The sequence below is a fragment of the Artibeus jamaicensis genome, unplaced genomic scaffold (assembly GCF_021234435.1).
Source record: "Artibeus jamaicensis isolate MK-2021 breed Jamaican fruit bat unplaced genomic scaffold, CSHL_Jam_final contig_452, whole genome shotgun sequence".
In the NCBI taxonomy this organism is placed as follows: domain Eukaryota; kingdom Metazoa; phylum Chordata; class Mammalia; order Chiroptera; family Phyllostomidae; genus Artibeus; species Artibeus jamaicensis.
Genome location: NW_026521837.1, coordinates 5,939,062 through 5,962,775, shown reverse-complemented (window position 1 = coordinate 5,962,775; position 23,714 = coordinate 5,939,062). Strand labels below are relative to the sequence as shown.

General features: G+C 38.8%; 1 protein-coding gene across 10 annotated transcripts in view; it reads left to right on the top strand.

Moving 5' to 3' along the window:
- Positions 1-18,229, top strand: part of LOC119040117 (broad substrate specificity ATP-binding cassette transporter ABCG2) — a 144,372-nt gene extending 126,143 nt beyond the window's left edge. For 5 of the 10 annotated variants that reach the window (XM_053666383.1, XM_053666386.1, XM_053666382.1 and 2 more), the window contains 8 exons: positions 583-833; positions 5,272-5,354; positions 8,376-8,465; positions 9,623-9,747; positions 11,010-11,164; positions 14,678-14,767; positions 15,611-15,693; positions 17,732-18,229. In XM_053666383.1, coding sequence (XP_053522358.1) covers positions 583-833; positions 5,272-5,354; positions 8,376-8,465; positions 9,623-9,747; positions 11,010-11,164; positions 14,678-14,767; positions 15,611-15,693; positions 17,732-17,879 — 1,025 coding nt within the window. In that variant the 3' untranslated portion in view covers positions 17,880-18,229. The remainder of the gene's footprint in view (positions 1-582; positions 834-5,271; positions 5,355-8,375; positions 8,466-9,622; positions 9,748-11,009; positions 11,165-14,677; positions 14,768-15,610; positions 15,694-17,731) is intronic. The other 5 variants (XM_053666381.1, XM_053666379.1, XM_053666378.1 and 2 more) reach the window with 1 other exon arrangement.
- Positions 18,230-23,714: the final 5,485 nt, after the last annotated feature.

Here is a 23,714-nt window from a genome sequence, read left to right as displayed (position 1 = left end):
CAAGGGCTCCACCCACATGACCTAACCACTCCTCAGAGGCCCCACTTTCAAATACCATCATATTGGGGATAGGCTTTCAGTATATGAATTTCGGGGGGACACATTTAGTGTATAGCACCAGTCAACACAGATTTTGTTGTCCATGCTGTAAGAATTTCTAATTTAATTTATAAATGGTCATATATATGATAGTGTCAGTTCTAAGGGAAGTTTACATTTAAAAATATGCTCATGGTTTATGTAGTATTTTAGGTAAAAAAAACTTATCAATCTATGCATTTGTACATAGTAGAAAGCAAGGACAAAGCTTTTCTATTAAGAATTATAACTTCCTCTGGTAAGTTTATTTTAAAAGAAACAGGGTGCAAATATTATAGTCAGGGAAAGGTCAGTAGGTTTGCAGTATTCTTATAGGTATGAATGAATTTTTTTTCTCTAATGTGTAAAGCAATGACAGATCTAATAATTTTTACATTCAAGTTAGAATTAACTGTTAGGGAAGTATTTAAGGAAGGAGTTCCAGGAAAATGGCCAGATCAGTTATTTTATTAAAATTTTCCTCTGTCTACTTTTATCCCAAAGCCAAGGAAACTGAAGAATCTCCCAAGAGAGATATGCCAATCATAGAAAAATTAGCTGAGTTTTATGTCAACTCTGCCTTCTTCAGAGAAATGAAAGTTGAATTAAATCAACTCTCAGAGGTTCAGAAAAAGAAGAAGAGTGTGGCCTTCAAGGAGATCACCTACGCCACCTCCTTCTGTCATCAAGTCAGATGGGTTTCCAAGCGTTCATTCAAAAACTTGCTGGGTAATCCCCAGGCCTCCATAGCTCAGGTAACCTGACTGGTTCTTCTGATTGTGCTGTGAAATGTTCACGTGAACATTAGATTCTGGTATAATCTATTTTAGGATTATGGTTATCTTCTACCCATTCTTCCATTATTTATCCTCACTGTATTTGGAATATAGAAACAGTCAATAGAACAAATAAAGCAAAGTTGTTATATACAGGAAAAAATTTTAAGTTTTTTGGACTACCTAATTAAAATTTTTTTATTGCTTTAGACAAGCTGTAATAGACCACTTTTGTACAGAAATTTTTTAATTCAAAAATGGTGAAGTAAAGAATTTTTAAATCACATTTGTGGTTTTCTGGTAGCTGCACATGTTCATTTCCTGATTCTTTCAACAAGTCCCTGTTGAGCATGCGCTGTATCGGGGAGCTTGTACACAGCAGTGAACAAAATGAGTAAAAACAAAAATCCCTGCTCTTCTGGAACAAACTTTCTTATGAGGAGGGACAGCTGACACATTCCTACAGACATAAAATGTATAGTGTGGCAGAAGGAAAAATGGGCTTTGGGGAACCTTTCAGCAGGGAAGTGGAGAAAGGAAGAGAGAGAGAGAAAGAGAAGGAAATGAGAGGGGAAAGCAGGAGAGAGGGTAAGGGGTTGGTTTGCATTTTAAGTCAGGTGGTCAGGGAAGCCTTCACCTGGATGTCAGTGAGTGCACCTGAGCATGTGAGGGCAGAGCCTGTGTGCAAAGGTTGTTCCTTATCTGGCCTTCTGCATTTAGGGGTTCTGATCTGGGAGACACCAGGCACCTCAGTCAGTTTGCAAGGAACACAAAGGTGGTGAGCAAGCTTGACTTGTGTTCTACAGTAAGGCTGTTGTTCACTTGCAGATGAAATTTCTCTTCATTAAGATGAAATCATGTGCTTTTCTTTTTCGGGCTGAAGCTGTTGAGTTGTTGACTATTCCTCCTGTATGGTTTTTGTTTTTCTCAATTCCACCGTCATACAAGACCCTGGTATTTTCAGTTTGGTGGTCCATCATTTCTAAGGATAAAGCCAGTTATTTTTGAGGTTGTTAATTTTATTACCAGTCATTGAATTTCTGTTGACTACTAAAAAGTGACCCATAGTTGGGTCATTTAATGAACCTTTTCTAGTGAACCATTACTGACATATTAACATGTATAGCATAATTTCCATACTTCAGCATTGTTGCCTTCTAAGTGTTAATACTGAGAGTCTAGATTCCTCTTTGAGATGTACTGCTAATTGCTCCAAATTTTGTTCATACTTGTTATTTGACATTTCTGTCAGAGCATTAGTAGTTTTGTGTGGCACCTATCAAGGGTAAATTTTTATTTTTTTAGAGTGGATTTGATGTCATTTGGAAACAAGTCTGGTGAATCAGGTGAACGTGGTTGCTCACTGATCACCAGTGAGATGGTGTAGTGGACTTCATTCTGTAGTGTGATTTATGCGTCACGTTTTTGACTTGGAAAAGAACTCCAATTTCTCTTGTCTCTAAAAGTGGCTTATGAGTGTCATGTCCAAGCCACATATATTATAGTTCTGGTCAAGGTGTGATTAGAGTGTGAAACTCTTTCTAATATACCATAGTCCTGCAGCTTTTGGTGCTAGGCTTCCTTCAGCTGCAAACCCCAGGCCTAGTACCTGCAGGTCACATGTTCAGACTCTTCACTGAATTTATTCCACTGAAGGAATTCCAGCAATGTTCGGAGCCCTGGCAATTTCATAGAATAAGGATAGAACCTTGCAGAACTTTGCATCTCCATGAGCATCTGCTTAGGGGGCTCCACTGTTGTTAAGATTTGTGAATATCGGAATACGAGCTTATGTCACAGGTAAACCAATCCTTTTTGTAAAGAGGAGAGTGAATATTTTAGGCTTTGGAGGCCATATATTCTGTGTATCATGTAGTCAACTGCCATTTTAGGGAGAAAACAGCCATAATAACACATAAACAAAAGAGCATGGTTGTTCTCCAGTTAAATAATTCATGGACACTGAAATTTGAATTTTATATAAATTTCAAATACTCTTTAGTATTTGAACAAGTTTCTCATAAGTTTCTCTCTTTTTTCAATCATTAATAAATGGTAAAAATTGTTCTTATCTCATGGACTGAAAAGAAATAGGTGACAGGCCCTATTTGGCCTGTGGGCCATAGCTTACTGGTTTTGGGCTTTCAAACTTGACTGTATGTCATTTGCTTCTCTAAATGTTTGAACATGTAATATCTATAAAAATGTTTTATGGAGGTTTCCGGCCAAGAAGGAGGCATAGGTAGGTATACTTCACTTCCTCACAGAACCAAAAGAAGGATAACAACCAATTTCAAAACAAAAAGACAAGTAGAACTGCCAGAAAATCAAACTGTATGAAAGTCTTACAACCAAGGAGTTAAAGAAGAAACATTCATCCAGACCAGTAGCAATGGTGAAGAAAGGCAGCTGGGCTTCGAGGAAGCTGCTGGCAGACTGGGTGACCCTAAGTTCATGTGCAAATAAACTGGCAGAAACAACTAGGGAGTGAGACAGACCATGCATCCCAGGGTTCCAGCACAGGAAAATAAAGCCTCAAGACCTCTGGCTGTAAAAACCTATGGGGATTGGGGTGGTGGAATAAATACCCAGTCTTATAGGAGAGTCCATTGGAAGGGCCCACAGGGTCCTAGAACACTGAACTATCAACACTGCACCTAAACAGAAATAAAAACAAACTAAGCAAACAACTAGAAGAGGAACAGAATCACTGGAATGGAGATCACATGGAGGGTTATCAGTGGGGAGGGGAAGGGGGGAGAATGGGAAAAAGGTACAGGGAATGAGAAGAATAATTGATAGGTACAAAAAAAAGGCAGAGGTGGGGCAAAGAATAGTATGGGAATTGGAGAAGCCAAAGAACTTACGGACATGACCATGGACATGAACTAAGGGGGGAGTGCTGGGGAGGGGTACAGGGTGACAGGGATAAAATGAAGAAAGAAATGGGACAACTGTAATAGCATAATCAATAAAATATATTTTTAAGAAATATTTTATGGTTTCCTGATGATATCTTGTATCTGTAGTGTTATAGCTGTGCTGAGGTTTGAACTAATCATTTACTTGAATCAGACTGCTTGTGATAATGCATTTAACAAAAGTTTATGTTTGGAAGCTCTTGGATTAAATAGGTTGTCTGTTTAAGAAGATTTAATGTACTGCCTGTTTTCTGATCAAATCAGTTTTGAAAACATTATCATATCTCTTGGAGATTCATTGTTTCTTTTAGTATATTGAACATTTGACTATGGATCAATTTTTGTAGTGATAACCATAAACATCCTTCAAAACTCACTTTGAGAAATGTTGGTAAACACATTTGAACAAAGATGCAGTCACATATTAGGGAATATTTTATTTTATTTTATTTTCTGTTCTGAACAGAGGCCAGATACACAGATGGCATCTCCTATACAGTGTTTGTCTGCTTTTTTTTAGTACAAGAAAGAATAACCTGAAAGCACCTTGTAAAAATACAATAATATTGCAGAATTTATTATTTTATCAATATGTTTGAAAGCTGACTTTGGAAATACTTTTAGAACTTTGCGACCTTTAGGAAACATCCTAATGATAATACTGCTAATCTGTTAGGGTAAGATATCAAGTTTGAATGCAAAATAAACAAAGCATTGGGAGTGTCCAATTTTTTAAACTTTAACTTTGAAGATTCCAAGGTACATGGTGGGATAGCTAATGTTTTTATTACCGTTTCTTATATTTTTATATTTAAATACAATTTAAAAGTACAATAAGTAGAATTTTCTTAAATAAATTATATCCAAATACAGTCCTTAACCCTTCTCTTATAAAAGCATCATTAAGAGACATTTTATCAATCTTAAAAAAAAGTGATGTGCCTCTACTTCCTTATCGTACATTCTAGTAGTTTATACATTTTATGTGTGCTCTAAAAATTGATTTTTAATGTTAAGAGTAGAGATATTCTGTTTTCACTTGAACCTTTTGAAATATTACACAATTATGCATGTTCTCTAGTACAAAAGTTGAGAATGCAGGACAGAACTCTTAGTGACTTGACTTTATTTTACTCCCCAACAGCTTTGCTAGACACTGCACTGTTCTCTGCTCTATCTGGCGTTCCCAGGCCCAGAGGCCTGAACAGGACCCTGAACTGGCAGTACCTGGGGAGGCCTGGGAGGCATCTTAGCTTTCCCAGTGGTCTACTTCATTCTCTTTCAGTCTCCCCAGCACACAGATAAACTGATTTTTATTTTAATTGATAGGGCAGTCTAATAAATGCACTGTTTTATATTTTCCCAAGGACTTTGGCCAAATCATTTAAAGTATCTATCTCAATGGAATGATTTGCTTATTATAACAATAAATGGTGTATAAAGTTTTTACCTTTAATTGAAAATCTTGTTTTGCTTGTCTTTTTTTTTCTGAAAAGATAATTGTAACAGTCATCCTGGGATTGGTTATTGGTGCCATTTTCTATGATCTAAAAAATGATCCTGCAGGAATCCAGAATAGGTGAGTACATTTGAATCTTGACTTTGAGAAAGTGCTGTTACTTTTTTCAAAGTTAGGAAAATGAATTAAAAACATGAATTTCAAACAAGTATAGGAAAAACTGAGGAGTAGGATAAGTCAGTGAGTTGAAGGTTGAATGCAAGAGTTAATTTTCATATGTATATAGTGATACCCAGAACTTAAAATTTACCCTCTTATCCAGTTTTAGGCGTGCAGTTCGGTGGCATTAATTACACTCACATTGTTGTGCAACTATCACAACTCACATCAACTCCGGAATATTTTTCAAATTTCCAAACTGAGTCCCTGTACCCAATGCACTGTAACTCTGTAACCCCTTTTCCCTGCTACTGGAAACCACCATATACTTTCTGTCTCTGAATTTGACCACTGGAGGTGCCTCATATAAGTGGATCATGCATGATTTGTCCTTGGGGATGGGCATATTCCCCTTAGCGTAATATCTTCACAGTTCATCCATGATGTAGCCTATGTCAGAATTCCTTCCTTTTAAAGATTGAATAACATTCCATTGTATGCATACTCCACATTTTGTTTATCTATTTATCTGTTCATGGACACTTAGGTTGTTTCCGCCTTTGGCTGCTATGAATATTGCCGCTATGAACGTGCTTGTACAAGAATGTATCTGTTCGAGTCTCTGCTTTAAATTCTTTTGGGGTTATACCCAGAAGTGGAGTCACCAGATAATTTGGCATTCTATTTATTGTTTTTGAGGAACTTCCATTCTGCTTTCCTGCATCAGCTGCACCGTTTTGCATTTCCCCAGGCAGGGAGCAAGATTCAGTATCTCCCCAGCCTGGGCAATACTTACTGTTTTTCTTTCCAACAGCCACCCTAATTGGTGTGAATTGGTATCTCATTCTGGTTTTGATTTGCAATGGCATTAGTAATGGTGGACATCTTTTCATGTGGTTAATGGCCTTTTATCTCTTCTTTGGAGAAATGTGTGTTCCAGTTCTTTGCCTATTTTTTAATTGGACTTTTTATTGTTGAGCTGTAAGAGTTCTTTATGTGTGCTGTATATTATCAGATACAAATTTACAGATATTTTCTGCCATTCTGTGGGTTGTCTTTTCACTATGTTGATAGTGTTCTTTGATACACATAGTCCAGTTTATCTATTTTTTCTTTTGTTACATGTGAGTTATAGAATTACTTTCCTTTCTATTTTTTTATTTGTTTGAGGTGAGGAGGTAGAAGGGGCTCCGGTTTTGTTTTTGTTTTTGTTTTTTTGTTTTTTTTTCTAACTGTAACATGGAGTACTACCTTGAAAAGAATTAGAATACTTTAAATTCTCCCTGGCCAGGTAGCTCAGTTTTTTAAAGCATCATCCCCATATACTGGTATTAACACCAAGGTTCCACTTTTCATCTCCAGTCAGGACAGGTACAAGAATCAACCAGTGAATGCATAAATAAGTGGAACAGCAAACCAATTTCTCTCTCTTTCTCCCTTCCTCTGTCTTTTTCTAAAATTGATCAAAAATAAATAAATAAAAATAAATGAATACATTAAATTCTTTAACAAGAAATATTTAGCAGTGTAAAATAAATTCTTTTATGATTTAAAAGGCAGTTCAGTTTCGGCTAGTTTCAAATCATTATGAACGTTACTGGACGATCAGATGTAAAACAAGTTGAGCAGAATGTTGCCTGGCCATTTTCATTTATTCATGACCGTATAAACAAACATTCGCTTAAAATTTTTTTATTTGCTTCTTTCTTTTTTAAACATTTACTTTTAGTATAGGCTGTTACCTAAGTTATTAGTTATTACTTTTATTGTCATTTGGCATTAAAAACAGTTACTTAGTGTCCATGGACTCTGTTTTGGGGCTTGTACACTTGGGTTTACATTTTTTTTAATGCTCTCTTAATTTTGTGTTATTTAAATAATGTACCACCTCATCTATTGCTTTCCACTCAGGTCCTCAATGTCAATTAAATTGTGTGGTTGTGCAGGAAAGTGCAACACTGTTTGGGGGATGCGGGCATACTTTCATAAAATTTAGAGTTCCATCAAAGTGCAGATGAACTGAATACTTTCTTTTTAGACCTTATTTTACTGAGAGGGAAGCATTAATAGTCTTCCTCTTTGTCCGTATGCACAAGTTAATTTTCCTTTAGGAGGGTGATTCGCTTCCTCTTTGAGTGCACAGGCAGCCACACTGGCAGTGGGTTGTCAAGGACAACACGAGGTTCTTCTCCTGACTGAGAGATGAATGTGTCTAATGAGGTGTCCACGGAGCTTTCCCTCCACCATCTTTCACTTGGTCCCCTCATGTCTTAGTTCCTTCTTTACTCAACTGTGACAAACTGGCTAAGAGAGGTTTCTAACCTTTGCAGGTTTTGACTATTTCTCTGTTCATGCATTAGGATGGTACTTGTGTTTTCATTAGTTAAAATTAAAGGTGGTGGCATTTTTATGACCTTTGTAATCATCACCTTGGCTGCCATAACAACCGCAGACTGAATGGCTTAAACAACAGATACCTATTTCTTATAATTTGGAGGATGTGGGTGCCACCATGCTGGGTTCTGAAGAGGCCCTCTTCTGGCTTTCTGCTCCCTGCTGAGTCCTCATGTGGCAAAGAGAGAGCCCTGACATCTTTTCCTTGTCTTCAGACACTGACCCCATCCTGAGGGCCCCAGCCCCATGACCTCATCTAAACTTAGCTTCCTTCCAAAGATGCTATCTGTAAATATCTTCACCTTGAAGGGTAGGGCTTCAACATAAGGATTTTGGGGGAGACAGTTCAATCCATGGCAACCCAGGACTGTGAATTTTAACCTGTGCCATGTGGAGTCCCAGGGACCCCACTGGGGAGACTCTGGGGGGAGACCTAAGGGAGTTTGTACTTCCCTCCCCTCACTCTTTTAACTTGAACACTTGCACAATGTCAGAAGACATCACTTGACGAAAGAGTTTTGCAGGTAGAAGATTGACCTAAGAATGTTTGACTGATTGCAGTGCTTTTGTTCTCTTCTCTCATCGCAGAGCTGGGGTGCTCTTCTTCCTGACAACCAACCAGTGCTTCACCAGTGTGACTTCTGTGGAGCTCTTCGTGGTTGAGAAGAAGCTCTTTATGTGAGTGTGTCTCTGTTCTGGGAAGGGGGCTGTCCATCGTCAGGGTTATTGTTCAGATGGATCACATGCTGAAATGGGCCACAGATTGGTTCCTGGGGATTACTAGGGATTATTGAGAAGCAGCAGCCAGGGGCTTGGAGGGGAATCATGAGCATAAGGGGCCTGTGACCAAGGCAAAAGGAGTTTCAAGATTATGGCATAGCCTCAAATGCAAATGGTACAGAGAATGCAAGCAATAGAGGCTAAAAAGGAGATTTTGTTGTAGCAACTAAGAAGTCATGATGACCTTCACATAAAAAGTTTTGGGGGCTTGGTAGAGAAAAAGAACTAGGTTAAAACTAAACTGAAAGTGAGGATGTAAAAGTGATAAAGAATATAGACCAAGCTTGTCCCTCCTCAATGGAAGGGAGAATGGAAAGAGCCAGAAGGAAGCCTAAAATAAAGTGTTGGCTGGTTTGGTTCCTGTGTTTTTCAAAGTGGGAAGAGATTTTCCCATATGCACATGCTTGAGGAAAGGAATCATTACAGAGGGAGAGGATGAAAACATTGGTGGAGGAGTTTGGAGTCACAGGAGGAGGATGTCAGGAAGAGGAGGGATCTAGGTCCTCGCTGGGGAGCAAATAGGATTTGATAGCTGATAGGGGTCTACATTTGGGAGGCAGGATTACTGAAGGAAGACATGCTATGTAGTTTTTCTATCATGGGAATGGAAGAATGGAAAGGGGCTTAGTAGTGTTCCAGGGCTGCACTGGGGGATATCAGGATGTCAGGGGATGTTGGGGGATAACTGAGATCAGCTACAGAGGTGCTGCCTTTCAAGGAAATCCAGTGTCTGAGTGGGGGGAGGAGATCTAGAACATGTTCACCTGGAGTGGAGGTTCTGAGGGCAAAGTGGGCGGCCTTAGGAGGGAATTTTACAGTGAGAATAGGGGTCATCACACAGAGCAGGTTGGGAATGGTATGTCAGGGGAAGTGAGAGGCCCCGAGATGGTGCCTTATGCTCACTGGGTGGGGGTAGAGGGTTAACCTGGGGGATGTGGAAGCTGTGGTTGTTAGACCCCTGGTGGCAGCAGATCTTTGGAGCAAGTGGCTTAATCACTGAGTCTGTGCCTCCCTAAACTCATGTGGGATGCCTGGTGTGAATTTTTGTTTTTTAGGCATGAATATATCAGTGGATACTACAGAGTGTCATCTTATTTCATTGGGAAACTGTTATCTGATTTACTGTCCATGAGGATGTTACCAAGTATTATATTTACTTGTATAATCTACTTCATGTTAGGTAAGCAGTAAGACAGAAAGTACCTGTCTGTAACGTGGGATGTGAGGGGAAGCTGATTTCTTTTTGAGAGAATGTTTTTGGTTCTCAACACTGTAAAACAAGCCCTGAGATAAGGAACCATGAGATAAGGAAGTGTCTGTCTATTGTGTACACTCTGAAATAACTAGTCCCCGAGTTCATTTATGTCAAGTCTCTTCCCACACTAATGTTTATAGCTTTTATAAAATGATGTTACTCAGTGATGGTGTGTGTCATACACAGACGTGCAAAGAATTCATCAGTAATTGAGACTTTGCTGGAGGAGCTGGAGCTGTGACATTTATTGCCTATCTATTTGTGTTCTTATGTGTATATGTACATACACACACACATAGAAACTGAAAACAGCAACTTTTGGGGTTTATTGTTTTAGTAAGAATACTTTTTTAGTGCATGAAGACAGATTCATGTGTGCGCTGTGTTAAGGATTCTGCCCTGGCTCATTGCCTTGGAATTTACATATATTTCACTGTGTACATATACTTGGACACTAGTAATACATATAATTTTGAGAAAGCACCATAGAAGAAGACATACCGATTGAGTTTCAACTTCCAATTTACAAATGAGGGATGTGTCTGAAAGAATTAGGCACACAGCTAGGCACACAGTCTGGATCCTCAGGCTCCTGATGAGTGTCCCTATGGCTGTCCCAAACTCTTCAGTGTGTGACCTGGAATAGTGCCCCACTATAGTTTAGAAGGTGCTTCCTGAATCCCCAGCTCTACGGTACTTTGTCTCAGAGAACCGAGTTCTGCAACCCTCCCTCAGACAGTGACACTGCTGGGAGGTCGCATCATCCTGACATTCCCAGGTTCCTCACTCCCACAGTTAGAGGAAACAGTGAGTACTGTGGGGCTGTCTGGGCGAAAAGAATGTGCTCTTGACAAGTTCCCTTCTCAGGGAGAAGGCAGCAGAAGTCCGGCCAATGTGTTGCCTCCAGCCCTCATCCCAGGCACTCAGCAATTGTTCATAATTATGCAGTAAGGAGCATAGGTGTTACACGAACAAGTGCTCATGCAGTAGTGTGAAAAAGAAAACTGGGTGATAGCTCTATGCAGTCATGCGGGGGGGGACAATGAAATTGGTGACTCAGGGTGGTTGGATACAGGGTGAATTTTTCATTCTGGTGATTGTTTCTTAAAACATTTGCACAATAAACAATGAATCCCAGATGCACAGTGACCTCGGTGGTTGTATTAACCCCTTCTTTTCTTCCTAAGGATTGAAGCCAGTGGTGGAGTCCTTCTTCATCATGATGTTTACCCTTATGATGGTGGCTTATTCGGCCAGTTCTATGGCTCTGGCCATAGCAGCAGGTCAGAGTGTGGTGTCCATAGCAACACTTCTCATGACCATCTCCTTCGTGTTTATGATGGTGAGTGGGAACTGCGCTTCTCTGAGAAGTTGTTATTTTTCCTCTTTAATCCTGGCAAGTTCACCTGTCAGGAAAACCTGCTTTGAGGATCCTTTCAATGGGACTCTTAGCTTTAAGGAAGCCATGTGTTAAAAGATGGCTTATATTAGAGAGAGTAACAGCTTCTTCTCTACCTTACCCAGTCTTTTTGCTATTGTTCTAATATGATTAGTATAACTTTAGTTAACAGCTTGACACATATGAGAGTTTCAAAGATGCTTCTTGGTGGCCTATAATGAAACCTTGGTGACTGGGAACTTCAAAGTCAGAAATATTTCAACTGAAAGATTCCCTCATGGAAATGACAGGTTAGTTGCCTGACTTCCATGCTGGGGTTGGAGAACTGCTGGCTTATTTGCCCAGCAGCTGAGATGGTTTGTTTTGATCAAATACTTTCCAAGGGAAAGGCTGAGCTCCACGGGAGAAAGAACAGTGTGCGGCATGGGCGACTGTCTTGGTTCCTCCTATGTTATGAAATTGTTTTAAAAATAGTGAAATATTCCAAAGTCCACACAGTACTAGGCCCCCTCCTTTCTGGGTTCTTGGCATTCACATATATCAATATATTTCTTTTTTTTTATTTTTTTTATTGATTATGCCATTACGGTTGTTCTATTCCCCCCTTCACTCCCCTCCACTCGACCCCTCATCCCCACCGTTACCCCCCCTTTAGTTTATGACCATGTGTCTCATGTTCTTTAGATTCTATATTTCCCATACTATTCTTGCCCCCCCATCAATTTTCTATCTACTGTCTATGCTACTTATTTTCTGTACTTTCTCTCCCCTTCTCCTCCTCCCACTCCCCTATTTGCTAACCCTCCTTGAGATCTTCGTTTCTATGTTTCTGCTCCTGATCTAGCTGTCCTTTTAGTTTGCTTTTGTTTTAGATGTGGTTGTTACTAACTGTGAGTTTGCTGTCCTTTCACTGTTCATGTTTTTTTAACTTCTTTTTCTTAGATAAGTCTCCTTAACATTTCATATAATAAGGGCTTGGTGATGATGAACTCCTTGAATTTGATCTTATCTGAGAAGCACTTTATCTGTCCTTCCATTCTAAATGAAAGTGTTGCTGGATAGAGCAATCTTGGTTGTAGGTCTTTGGATTTCATGACTTGGAATAGTTCTTTCCAGCCCCTTCTTGCCTGTAAGGTCTCTTTTGAGAAATCAGCTGACAGTCTGATGGGAACTCCTTTGTAGGTGACTGTCCCCTTAGCTCTTGCTGCTTCTAGGATTCTCTCCTTCATTTTAATCTTGGCTAATGTAATGATGATGTGCCTTGGTGTGTTTCTTCTTGGGTCCAACTTCTTTGGGACTCTCTGAGCTTCCTGGATTTCCTGGAAGTCTATTTCCTTTGCAGATTGGGGAAGTTCTCCTTTATTATTTGTTCAAATAAGTTTTCCACTGGTGGCTGTTCCTTTCCCCCTTCTGGTACCCCTATAATCCGGATGTTGGAGCATTTAAAGATGTCCTGGAGGTTCCTAAGACTCTCCTCATTTTTTTGAATTCTTGCTTCCTGACTCTTTTCTGTTTGGCCATTATTTGCTTTCTTCTGGTCCAATCCATTGATTTGAGTCCCAGTTTCCTTTCCATTAGTATTGGTTTCCTGTGCAATTCCATTCATTTCAATTAGTTTTGCCTTCATATGTTTGTTTAATTTGTGGCTATAATCAACCAGTTCTGTGAGGATCCTGATCACCAGTGTTTTAAACTGTGCGTCTGAGAGTTTTGCTATTTCTTCATCGCTTAGATTTATAGGCTCTGGGGCTTTGAGATCTTCTTGAGCCATTTTTGGTCTGTTCTCACCTGTTGTTAAGTACGATGAGCAGAGCCTTGGACTCTCAGGTCGATGGGTTGTGACGCTGTATGTGGGGGCGGGGTCAGAGCGGGGAAATGGCGGCGCCCTGTGCTGCTGCTCGCCGTGGGGCCTGTTCAGTCCCGTAGTCTCACCGCCCACTCCCTTGCTTGTCTATCTGCGCAGGAAAGCGCGACCACAGTCAACCTGCAGCCCTGCTCCCTCACTGTTTCCCCATGGTTGCTTGCTGAGTCGCTTACTTGGTACAATCCTGCACCTGGGTTCCGAGTGCCCAAGTCCGTCTGACCGAGTTTTTCTGTGCAACCCCGCACTGACAACTGCTGGTTTCGCCCCTCTTTCCGGTCAGGCTGAAGAATTTCTTGTTAACGGACTTCCGAAAAGTTCATTTTTCTGTGTTCTGGCTATGTTTTCTGTTGCTAATATTTAGTTGTCTCTAAACTTGGTTGTGAGAGAAGGCACAGCGTCTCCACCTATGCCTCCATCTTGGCGGAAGTTCAATATATTTCTGATTATCTTTTTTTTAGAGGTTATTTAACCCTGGTCTCCTATGTCCCTGAATCTTGCACGCACATAGATGAATGCACAGGTGAAGGACCCAGTTAGCACACTCAAATAAACAGGGACACTTATTACTATATATACTTTTCTGTTAGAGTAGGAGTAGATGTATTTAAAAGTTTGTAAATAGCACACTCTTGCCATTGAAAACAACCTATCTGAACATTATTGTGAAAGTGATAAACCTTGCATATGTTTCCAGTAATGTCATCCAATAAATAAAATGTGGTTCAATGTATAAAAATGTTTTGTTTGATATATTAGATGCTTTGATTTGTTATTATTTATTTAATGGTTTATATAGAGAGCTTTGAAAACACATGTAAAATCATATATTACTGAGAGATGTTACACAGGAACACTTTGTTAGATCGAAAATATGCCCTCCCACAGCATCATCATCTCTGTTATGCCCATTCCCACAGGGCAAGGGCCAGCTGGGGGCATTTTGTAGGACCCTCTTCTCATGTAGCCACCTCTTGCTGGAGTGGTCCTTCCTGGGCTCTCCGTGGCAATACTGCTTTTGGTCACTTTAAATGAAGGTATCGACCACATGTTATTCTATAGTTTGCCACATTATGTCTAGGACTTGGGTCATTATAAGCATGCATTCTGAACCCCAAATTATTCCTAAAGTCATGTGGAGATAGAACACAAACCCTTGTCCATAATACCACCTACCATGTTACTGAAGTACAGAGGGGCATGAGGTCATCAGGACATGTTCTGCGTGTCTGTTGGTGGGAACGTGTAGTGGTTGCAGCATTAGAACAGTCAGGACTATGGACATTCCACCGGGTGCCGTTACAGACGAAGGAAAAGCCTCAACAATTAAGGATCTTCTGATTAGATGAAATATGGATATATTGTCATTCCTTTAAAACCACAAACAGCCTGAGCTGTAGAGAGGAATACAGCTATAGAGAAGAATACATATGCAAAGAAGATGTCATAAGTCTTTGGAGTAGTGGAAGGAATTTCGAGAAAGAATTGGCCTTAGCAGAAATGTTTACAAGGTTGTAGGGACTGAAAGAGGGTAACCTCCAGAATTCTTCATGAAATCACTCCACCAGTTCTGATGTTGCATTTGCTCTGTGTAGATTTTTTCAGGGCTGTTGGTCAACCTCCGGACCGTTGCGCCTTGGCTTTCATGGCTTCAGTACCTGAGCATTCCTCGATATGGCTATGTGGTAAGTTCTCCTCTTCTGTCCCTGTGACTAGGCTACTGTTCCCACGCTAGGAGCAATCAGAGTAAAGCCTGACCATCTCATGTCCCCAGACATGAGCTGTGGAGGTCTCCCAGGATGTTCCTTTCAGGAGCAGTGAAGGACAGTTTCCTGTTAAGCCTTGGGTGAACTTGGCTTTCCCGCCACTGTTGTGTGAGGGAGGTGAAGGGTGGGGTGATAACTTGAAGTTAAGGAGGAAAATTAATGAATTGATGTAAAGAAATGTAGTTGGTTTTTAGCTCAATGAGGAAATAGATGAGAGGATGGGAGCCAAGACTACATATTTTATATTGAAAGCTAAATTAGAAGAAAAATGGAGACTATATAATATCATAGCCACTATTGGCTTTAGAATCTAATCAACTGCAAACAAAACTGTGCCTTAATATAGTATAACTGAGTTTCTTATTTCCAAGAATAATAACTGGATTTGATAAGAAAAAGAACCATATAAAATATGTTACCATAAATTAACAATACTCATTGAGTACCATGGTATCATTTTCAGTGTTGATAAGGTTTATAACATTGAAAAGAGAAGGAGGAAAATACTGTGTTATAATATAGACAGAGGACTCTTGGCAAAATATTTTTCTTTGTGAGAATTCAAAATCCCTCCTCCAGTTCTCTTGAATGCCAGAAAAAAAATCTCTTTAGTTGCTTTGGTGTAACAAAGACTATGAATTTGAAACTTAGTTTGTATTCAGAAATATAATAACATTAAACTAGCATGATGATCTCATGGTAACTCTTTGGAAACTTTGAAATTAAAACTATTTACTTTGCTCACTCCCTCTTGTGTTATAGGCTTTGCAGCATAATGAATTTTTGGGACAAAACTTCTGCCCAGGACTCAATGTAACAGGAAATGATACCTGTAGATTTGCAATGTAAGTTTGCATTCAGTGTCATAACGGGTTTGCTTACTGTGTGTTGTGATGGAGAAAGGCCACTGGGCTTAGAGATGGTATGAGTCCTGTTCAGGACACTGACTGCTTTGAGACTTAGTTTTCTGACCTGTAAAATGAGTTTTTGTCCACTAAGGCATATGAAATTATGGTACAACTCCTAGATATTTACTATAGTCAAAATTGTATTTAAGTCAGAGAAATGTTTCCTATGTGCTGTTTTTTTCAGTTGTTTATAAGAGATCCTTTTGCTGTTTTGCTTGAGGGTGTGAGATGATTTTTCAGAACATTGGTCTTTCAAAATAGGTGTTTTGATATTTTAGAAGGACCTTATAGTATCTGCACTACTGGATTATGGAAAGTGTATGGGCCCATCAACATATGGCTTCCTGTGAGCACAACCCATGGCCAGGAGTAAGGGCAGCAGAACTGGAAAGGGAGTGAAGCTTTTCCTCCCAGGGTCCCAGCACTGGTCTCTTCCTCCTATGTTTAAGAGGTGTCATGAAATCAAAGTTTGCCCAGTTTTTTATTTTGTTTCTTAAATTGACTCGGAATAGTCCCTATGAAGGGATGTATCTTCTAAGAAAGGAACACATATTTCAGTAATCTGAGATTTCTCAGGCCCAGGGATCCCATTTTGGGGGGGCATGTTAATAAAATAGAAAGGCAGATTTTAATAAAATTAAAGGATGTTTTATGAAATGATGCTTTCCTTTTCAATGATTGTTGTTAATGGTTTGATGTTGATATGTTAATTAATGAGAGAAAAGAGAATTCTGGTATTCTAAATCTCACAACCATTTGAGTAGAACAGAAATAATTCTTAATAATGGTGCAAATTACTGTTTTGAAGTATGGTTGGTTTTTAAACAACACAGGTAAGAACTGCGCAGATCTACTTATACAGGGATTTCTTTTTCAATAAATACTGTACATCTATTTTTCTTCCTTATACTTTTCTTAACATTTTCTTTTTTAGCTTACCTTATTATAAGAATGCAGAATATAATACATGTAAAATATAAAATATGTGCTAATCAACTGTTTATGATATTGATCATGTTTCCATCCACAGTAGGCTATTGGTAGTTCAATTTTGGGGGTTATGTGTGGGTTTTGGACTGTGCATGGGGATCACCCGTAGGCCTTGCATTGTTCAAGGGTCAACTGTACCACCAGGAAACTTCTAGGTAGGAAGAGGTTTCTTTATCCTGTCCATTCACCCCCTTTTGATCTGGGTGTGATTTTTTTAAACTGCTAAATTCTATGAGTTGTACAAAAATGGTACCAGACAATCACTTTGGCTGTACCAGTTATTTTCAGTACCAGGTGCTGATCTAACCTGTGGCCGGGCTCCTCCATCCTGCTCTACTCCAGCTTCCACCAAGGCCTCCTCCCCCTCACAATGGGCCTGCTCCTTCCAGTCTTGGCTCAAGAGCTGACAGAGAGCAGCTGTCGGGAAACCCTTCCTCCCCTGTTTTTCTAGGTTTAGAATTCTTAGCCTGCATTTCTTTTGTATGGCTGATTCGTGGGTCATGAGTTCTGTAAAGAGTTCTGATGGAGTTGGTAAGGGCCTTAGATGTCACCTGTCAAAGGAGGTTTTCCCCTTTGGGAGTGAGTGAAAAATACTGCTAAATGCCTCTGCCTTTTGAAGAGAGCAGCATCATAGATTTGTAAACAAATGAATCTGGAGAGAACAGCACCTTGGTTCAAAGTGTGAGTCTGTGAACTTGGCCAAGTTCCTTAAACCTTAGTCTCTTTATCTCTTAAATGTGTATAATATCCACCCTATTGAGTCGCTTCAAGGATTAACTAAACTGCTATAAGCAGGTTGCTTAGCATGGTATCTAGAAGAATTGTACACGCTCTTTAACTGTTATCTATTATATATGAAGGGATAGTTATTTAAGACTTGGTAACTTACAGAGTTCTTTAACTGAGGAACAGCAAGAACAATGAGTAGAATTGGACAGATGCAGAGAATGCAGTTATATTCTTTTTCTTGTTTGTTTCATTTCAGATGCACTGGAGAAGAATTCTTGATAAACCAGGGCATTGACCTCTCACCGTGGGGCCTGTGGCAGAACCATGTAGCCTTGGCATGTATGCTTGTCATCTTCCTTACAATTGCTTACCTAAAATTGTTATTTCTTAAAAAATTTACATAAATTTCTCTCTAATTTATATTTTTTCTACACATTAAAAAGGGAGCACCCTAGCCCCAGCCTGGCAGCTCAAGTTGATTAGAGTGTCTTTCTGACACAGCAAGATTGTGGGTTCGATCCCTGGTGAAGGCACATATAAGAAGCAATTAATGAAAGCATAAATAAGTGGGACAACAAATCGATATCTCTCTCTCCCTCTTCTTTTCTCTCTCTAAAATCAATAAATAAAAAATTTAAAAATAAAATAAAATCACAAGGGAGCATCTTGATTTAAGTATTCAATGAAATATGTTGTTGTCTTTTTTTCATTTGACATCATGTTATTTACCAGCCAGAATTTTTTCAACAGAAACCTTCATGGAAATCACAATGAACTAAATTATGAAAGAACCCAAGTCATAAACTAGAGATATTATGTACTATTAGTTTATATAGTCAGACAATACCCACATTGGAGAAATTGTTCAATTAATTGACCCAAAATAAATGGAATTCTAGAATCTCGTGACAAGCCACTAATACCTGTTAGCAGTTTCCTCATCTGTAAACTGCATAGGTGTGCTAGTGCCCTCCAGCTTCAATGTGATAGGAAGCTATGATCTGGCATTATTTTAGTACATAAGATAACGAATGTATTGATTTTATAGTGGAAGTATGAAATCTAGACTATGTTGGAAAAACCCAGTGTCATTTGTAGGGTAAAAGAGCCATTATGATGGACAAAGCTCTGACAAGCCTTGTAGGGTCAGTAGAACTTACTGAGGTTTCTCTGCAGTGGAATCAGAATGTCTCAGGGGTCTTGGCTGGGCCTTTGGTCTGTAGCTGCAGGGAGCCAGGACCTGGTGACTGACCTTTCCTGGGGTTGTTTAGTGTTTATGTGCATGAGATCACCTGGGGCCTTTGCTCAAATACAGATGTCTGTGCCCTGTGAGCCCTGATGCATCAGTATCTCCAGGGCTCTCCATAAAGAACAGTCCATGCCAGGGTTTGGCAATTTCAAGAACTTCCCAGCTCTGAAAATCTTAGACTTGTGATGTAGTAACTGTTACAAGTGGTCCTATCCAGGTTTTCTTCTTCCCTCGTGTGCATCTCATTTATTCACACATTTTTCTCTTCATTCTAACCTTTACCAGTAATAGGGAAGAGCTTTTTAACTTCTTTTTAATTGGAGGGTTATGTAGCGGAAGGTACAGTTCAGACAGTTGTCATAAAAGTAACACCGCATGCACCCACCAGTCCTGGCCATGAAGTAGACATTACAGCACAGGGAAGCCCCTCACGCCTCTCTCCCCATCACGACTTCCCCACTTCTCTCTGGGATGTTGTATCTCAGATACTCCCCTCTATTGTATGTCAGGCCATCACTGCAGCTCAGTTTTGTGTCCTGTGTGCATAGGTGTATCCTTAGTGAAGTTGCCCCTCCATCTTGTAATGAACTCTAATTTGGGAATATATTGAGATTTATAGAAAAGTTACACAGGCAGTGTGGGAAGTTCCCATATGTGCTTTGCCAAGTTTCTCCCAATGTTAGCATTTTATATACAACAATACATGTCAAAACTAAAAAGTTAACCTCGGTGCATTATTGTTAATTAAATTACCCGTTTTTTCAGATTTCACCACTTTTCTGCTAATATTTTCTATTGTTCTGGGATCTCATTCAGAAGCCACACTGCATTTAATCCCCTATTTAAAAGTGATGGGAAAAGGACTTGAACAGACACTTCTCCAAGGAGGACATACAAAATATCCAGAGACACATGAGGAGATGCTCAATATTGTTAGCTATCAGAGAGATGCAAATTAAAACCACAATGAAGGGAATTTAAGGGGAAAAAGGGGGATGGATTTGGAGGAACAAATAGGAAGGACACAGGGACAAGAACTAAGGGGGGTGGAAATGGGAGGGAGGTGGGGAGCACAGGGTGGGGGAGGCTGGGATGGGAGAAATAGACAAAAAACTGTACTTGAAAAATAACTAAATTTAAAAAAAAATTTTCCAGATATATCTGTATGTATTTTTGGTCAGAAAATATGGTCACCTCAGTGTATTGACATAGCAGTCTAGAATTAAAGATAAATATTACTAATAACAAAAAAAAGTACAAATTCAAGATGTAATGATCATGGGGATGTAAACTATAGCATAGGGATTATTATAATATTGTAGTAGCTGGATGTTGTCAGATGGATACTAGATTTATGGGATAATCACTTAGTAAGTTATATAATGTCTATTCACTACACTGTACACCTAAAACTAATATAAGATTGTATATCAACTGTAATTAAAAATAAAAAATTGTTTAAAGTAAAAAAATTAATTAAAAAACAAAAATAAGGAAGGAAAAAAAACCACAATGAGATACCACTTTACACCGGTCAGGATGGCTATCATAAACAAAGCAACAAACAACAAATGTTGGAGAGGTTGTGGGGAAAAGGGGACCTTAGTTCACTGTTGGTGGGATTGCAGACTGGTACAACCATTATGGAAAACAGTATGGAATTTTCTCAGAAAAATAAAAATCAACCTGCCTTTTGACCCAGCAATTCCACTGCTAGGATTATATCCTAAGAATCCTAAAACATCAATCCAAAAGAACCTATGCACCAGAATGTTCATAGCAGTACAATTTATAATAGCCAAGAGTTGGAAGCAACCTAGGTGCCCATCAGTAAATGAATGGATCAAAAAATTGTGGTACATATACATAATGGAATTCTATGCAGCAGAGAGAAAGAAGGAGCTACTACCCTTTGCAACGACATGGATGGAACTGGAAAGCATTATGCTGAGTGAAATAGGCCAGGGGTTGAAAGACAAATACCATATGATCTCATCTTTAACAGGAAGCTAAACAACAAAACAAACAAGCAAACAGAATAAAAACAAAGACACTGAAATAGAGAACAAGGGGACAGTGACCAGAGGGGAGAGGGAAGGGAATTTAATGGGGAAAAAGGGGAGGGATTTGGAGGAACAAATATGAAGGACACAGGGATGAGAACTAAGGAGGGTGGAAATAGGAGGGAGGTGGGGGGCACGGGGTGGGGGGGATGGGATGGGAGAAATAGACAAAAAACTGTACTTGAAAAATAACAAATTCTTTTTTAAAAGTTTATCACACACACACACACACACACACACACACAAAGTGAATGCCAGGCTGGGGGCATAGCCTTCTGTGTTTATCTTTGGACTTTAAGAAACATTTTTCTTCTCTCTGAGACATTTGACTAGTACATCATCTTGTAACATACTATCATTGTTTGTACCTGATAAGTACATGACCATCAGAGTTAATCAGTGTTTTCTGTTCTTGATACAGTTCCTTGTTCTATATAACCCAGCCCTTTTTTGTATGTGCTGTTCTTCCCACAGGAAGAAATGTATTATGCAGAAAGCTGTGATATGTGTATTATACATGCATATATGGAGGGAACTATATATCTATAACTTTTATACAAAATATGCTTTAAAAAGCCAAAAATATTAATAGTATCTACTTTTAAAATTAATCGGAATTTAAATATATCTTATCATACTTATCCTCAGTTTGTATTATAATTAGTTTTATATAATTTTGTTTTTAATTATGTTAAGAAACATATACAGACATTACCAAGTTAACCATTTCAAAGGTGAGGAATGTTTGCAAAGTACAAGTAAAAGCGTAAATCTTATAAAGTACAAAGGAAAATATTAGTTTGTAGAAATTTACTTCAAATATGTCAATATTATTTTGAGTTTTGTTTTTCTTTGATGTGAGGAGAAATAATCTTTTGGGGGAGGGTAAATTAAAATTAAAACCTTAGGAATAAATGAATGCTACTATTTGTGCTCCTTCCACTGCCCTCGTGGGGCTTTCAAAGAAGGGTGAAGGAGGGCAGGCCCAGGAGGGAGGCTGCTTGGCACGTTGAGGGAGGCAGTGAGGAAGGGAAGGGAAAGTGAGCTGTCGAAGGGAGAGTCGTTGAAGAGTGAGTGGACATGCTCATCTTTTTTCCCATCTATGAAGTCATCCTTCATGGTCTTTAGATTTGAATTTTATTAACCTCAATGCCATCTGTGTATATTTGCAAAGTAGCAGCATTTACATTTATAACATCTTTAAGCCACCCAGGGCTTGCTCACTGGGACCCAGAGCAGAGTAGTCGAGGTAGCAGGGACCAAGGGTGTCCGTGCTCCCACAGCGTGGGCTGTCCTACTGCTCACCTGCTGGCAGCCACTGCCAGAGCTGGTGTCAGTGGGAGCCGATACAGAGCCCCCAACGTGGTCCTGTCCTTTAGGAGACCAGCATCCACTTGGTGACAGTTTGGTAACATTCAATTACTTTGTGAGTATCCCTTAAATCTGTGAGGATCACTGTCTTGAGTTAGACTTGTGATGTAATAACATAACAGTGACATAATAACTGATACTACATCACAAGTCTACCAGAAGCATTACCTTTATAGAAATTCTGTACTTTCTGTTTTATTTTGCATTCCCTTGTGGCAGAACTCAAAATCACGCATTTTTTTTCAGATTTCACCACTTTTCTACTAATATTTTATTATTGTTTCATAATACAGTGGAACCTCGGTTCTCGAACTTAATTTGTTCCAGAAGGCTGTTTGAGAAGTGATTTATTTGAAAACCAAATAATTTTTCCCAGGTATCAGCATGAAAGAGTTATTAGGTTGAGAACCAAAGTTTTCTTTGACAACCAAGACACCTTTTTCCATGGACAACTTGGTCAAGAACCAGATTGTTTGAGATGGAAGGTGTTTGAGAATCGAGGTTTGACCGCCTAGAATTAAAAACAGGCCTCCCTTCTGTTCTCGAGTTTACTCACCAGCACTTGCTCTTGCTTGTCTCACTAGCAAGAAAGTGTTGAACACTTTTGAAAGATTTTTATTATTTTAATGAGAAATAGATTTCTTCCCCATAAATTTGGTGAGATGCTTTCCTAATTAAAAACAAACAAACAAACAAAAAAACTGCTGCATGCCCAAACTTTGATTGATACCTTCTGATAATGGGTGGATTTTTAATATCAAAACTCCTTTTCATAAAATTGAGCTCCATTTAGAGTATAAATTCTAGGTTTGAAACACAGGATTAAGAGTATTTGAATTCTGTATTCTTAAAATAATATAAAACACAAACTTGAGTTTTATAATATTTTATATGAATTTCAAAATTCCCTTAAAATTTTGTCTAAAATGAACATATTTGCTACATTAAAAATGTCAGTACATGCTAAAGAATTTAGTAAATACCTCTTCCTAGATGAGTTCCAACATTAATTTTAGTTGCAAATAGTTGAGCCACATGGGAAAAAATAGATAGAAAGTCTTTACAAAAAGCTAATTGATAGGGCTGAATGAAATCTTTACAAAAAGCTAATTGATAGGGCTTTACAAAAAGCTGAATGATAGGGCTCCTTCCAATTTTATATTAAGATCAGAGATGACATTTTAACCTATAATTGATCTTTGGTGGTTTCATGCAACTCATTTCACTGAAAAATGATTACATTAAATAATCAATAGGAAATTTTTAAAGTATGTTGTTCAACCATACAGTGGAATTTTAAGGAGATACCAGAAATTATATTGTGAATGAGCGTTTCATGAAACAAAGTGATGTTGACAATATATAAAGTAAATAAACCAATTATTAAATAGTATGTTCATTTGTGATGCCATTGTTTTGAATAAGTGCAATGTTACATAAATAACTTTAAGACATAAATAGGAGACGACTTCTGAATGGTGGCATGAGGGCTCTGCGGCCCTCTCCCCAGTGGAACAACAATAATGATTGAAAATTATTTTTAAATTTCTAGAAAT